At 37.2% G+C, this 2500-nt stretch overlaps 1 protein-coding gene across 1 annotated transcript in view; it reads left to right on the top strand.

Moving 5' to 3' along the window:
- The first annotated feature begins 91 nt into the window (after window positions 1-91).
- LOC125047775 (AT-rich interactive domain-containing protein 3A-like) overlaps window positions 92-2500 on the top strand; it is a 247410-nt gene continuing 245001 nt past the window's right edge. The window contains exons 1-2 of the mRNA XM_047646212.1: window positions 92-156; window positions 395-590. Of these exons, the coding sequence (XP_047502168.1) occupies window positions 92-156; window positions 395-590 (261 nt within the window). The remainder of the gene's footprint in view (window positions 157-394; window positions 591-2500) is intronic.

The raw sequence follows: 2500 nt of genomic DNA, 5'->3' as shown, positions 1-2500 counted from the left end.
TAGCCATTATCATAGAGAAGCGGCACAGGACTCACCAGTGGTGACGTACGGGGGCGCCGCAGCGCTATCAAACTACTATCATTGGTCGATCATGCCGGATCAAACTCCGCCCACCGTGATAACCACGCCTTCATTCTCAGTCATCCAGCTAAACTCGTGCACTCATTGGCTGTCAAGCTCTCATTGCCCCGTGCTCTACCTCCCTTTATATTGTCATCTGCCTTTAAATACATTCAATGATTGTGTAATCTGATATGACAGTTTCATAAAGTACTTTATAAAGAACCATAATCAACAAAGAATAAAGCATACTTAGCTCAGACAACAAAAGATGTCAGCGTAATGAGTAGATTCCGTGAGCGATATCGGAGGTTTCTTTGGTGACGTCTGGCAGCGCTCGCTGGTCGGGGCTCGCGCTCTCGATCTCGTCAGTTGTATACCGTGGTCCGAGTGGGTCAGTGTGTGTCCTTCCCTTAACTTTTGAGTTTACTTGTGGTTCCCTGAAATCAGTCAAAATTCGGGTAAAAAACAGAGACCCCGTTCCTGTGTACCAGATGGAGCATCCGGAGATAGAGGAGGACGGCCGTATGGTAAGTCCCAGCCGTTGTTTTTGTCGGGAGAACTCGACTTTTGTGAGAGGCGAAGCACAACTCTGGTTTGTTTTGGTTGCGAAATGGTAAGCATTCCTTCGGAGGCCCCACGTGGGTACAACCCTTCGCCTCGGCCTGGAGGCCCTGGGACGCCTTTGCTCGACCATTTGTCATCCATTGGTATTTTATATTTATTGTTATCGAGATCGGCGTTTACGATTTTAAGATTCAGTCGTTGGGTCTTCCAATCTGTCTGCCTGTCTGTCACTGTAAACAAGCCACTTACAAATGGGTTGTTTGGGCGTGTCATTTAACTGATACGTTAGTTGATGTTCAGTTTAGCTATATATACCTTCGCATACAATATTGAGTGTATTAACTGGTTTTAATTCGTCATCTGGGTTACATAGAAGTTTGTGGTGATCAAATCTTAAGTTCTGTGAAGTACTGACTCTTAGAAGCAAACGCAAGAAAATTGTTTTATTTGATGTAACACCATGTTGCTGTCAAAATCACTGCGGTGATTAAAAATGACGCAAATCGACAATTGATAAACTCAAGTTGTAAGAGTTTTATTAGCACATAGCTGCTATTTTAACTACATTATGAAAATGAAGAACCTGACTGCTTATTCTGAACGTTCGTCGAAATCTGAAAATAGTCTGATAGATAATTCAATATTTTGAATCAATACAAATCAAAGTGCTGTGCTGTGTAACGAGCGGGTGTGGCAGTTTGTGTTCCGACAGATGGAAAGTAAGACAGAGGGAGGGAGGTGTGTTTGTTTTCTATATACAAAGATTAAATGGAAGTGAAAAATAAGAATTATTGAAAAATGTCAAGAAAACGTGTTATCAGAAATATCAAAGTAAATCAGTGACAATACTTCTAAGACTGAGGGGCTATTTATCATTATTTCTATAAAAATTAGTAAATCCATCAGTCGTCATCATCCCACCACCATCATCATCACCACCACCGTCATCACCACCACCGTCATCACCACCACCGTCATCACCAACACCGTCATCACCACCACCGTCATCACCACCACCGTCATCACCACCACCGTCATCACCATCACCACCACCACCACCATCACCACTACTATCTATCATCACCATCACGACCACCACCACCACAGACAGCACCACCATTCTTCACTATCATGAATCACACACTATAATACTAGTATTATTGTTAGTTTCGTTACAATGATAATCAGTTTCAGTCAGAAAAGCAGACCTAATAGCAATTTTACATTTACTTTTTGATCTCATTAAATGATGATCATTTATCAGGAACGAACTGTTAAACATGGTGAAAATGATAGAAAATGCTAATTCAATCATGTTAATAATGTTGATAAAGATTATAAGTGTAATTATCATTACTGTGGTGGTGATTCTTGTTCTTGTTATGCAGATTTTTGCTATTACTGTTGTTAGTATTGCACTGAGCCATTATTATGATAAAAAGAATGGAAGTGATAAGGTTAAAAATATTGATAATTATTATCTAGACAATGCTAATTACAACTTCATTAATGATGACGATGATTAATAACTGATGATCAGTTAACAACAATAATAATGATAAAGTAATCATAGTAATATTAATAGTCATGATAATATGAATGATGATGATAAAGTCCGTGATAATATAAATAATTTTAATAATGATAGTGATGTTATAGTAATAATAACAAAAACAACAGCAACAGCAATGGTAATGATAATCATAATAATGACATTGACAATAATATTGGTAATACTAATGATAATGGCAATGATAGTAGTGATAATAATAGTTATGATAATACTTATAAAACTACTTCTAATAGTAATTATTATTATTATTATTTTTATTATTATTATTATTATTATTATTATTATTATTATTATTATTAT

This window comes from Penaeus chinensis, chromosome 42 (assembly GCF_019202785.1).
Source record: "Penaeus chinensis breed Huanghai No. 1 chromosome 42, ASM1920278v2, whole genome shotgun sequence".
Classification (NCBI taxonomy): Eukaryota; Metazoa; Arthropoda; class Malacostraca; order Decapoda; family Penaeidae; genus Penaeus; species Penaeus chinensis.
Note: the sequence above shows the minus strand (reverse complement) of the source record. Positions and strands in the feature narration are given on the sequence as shown.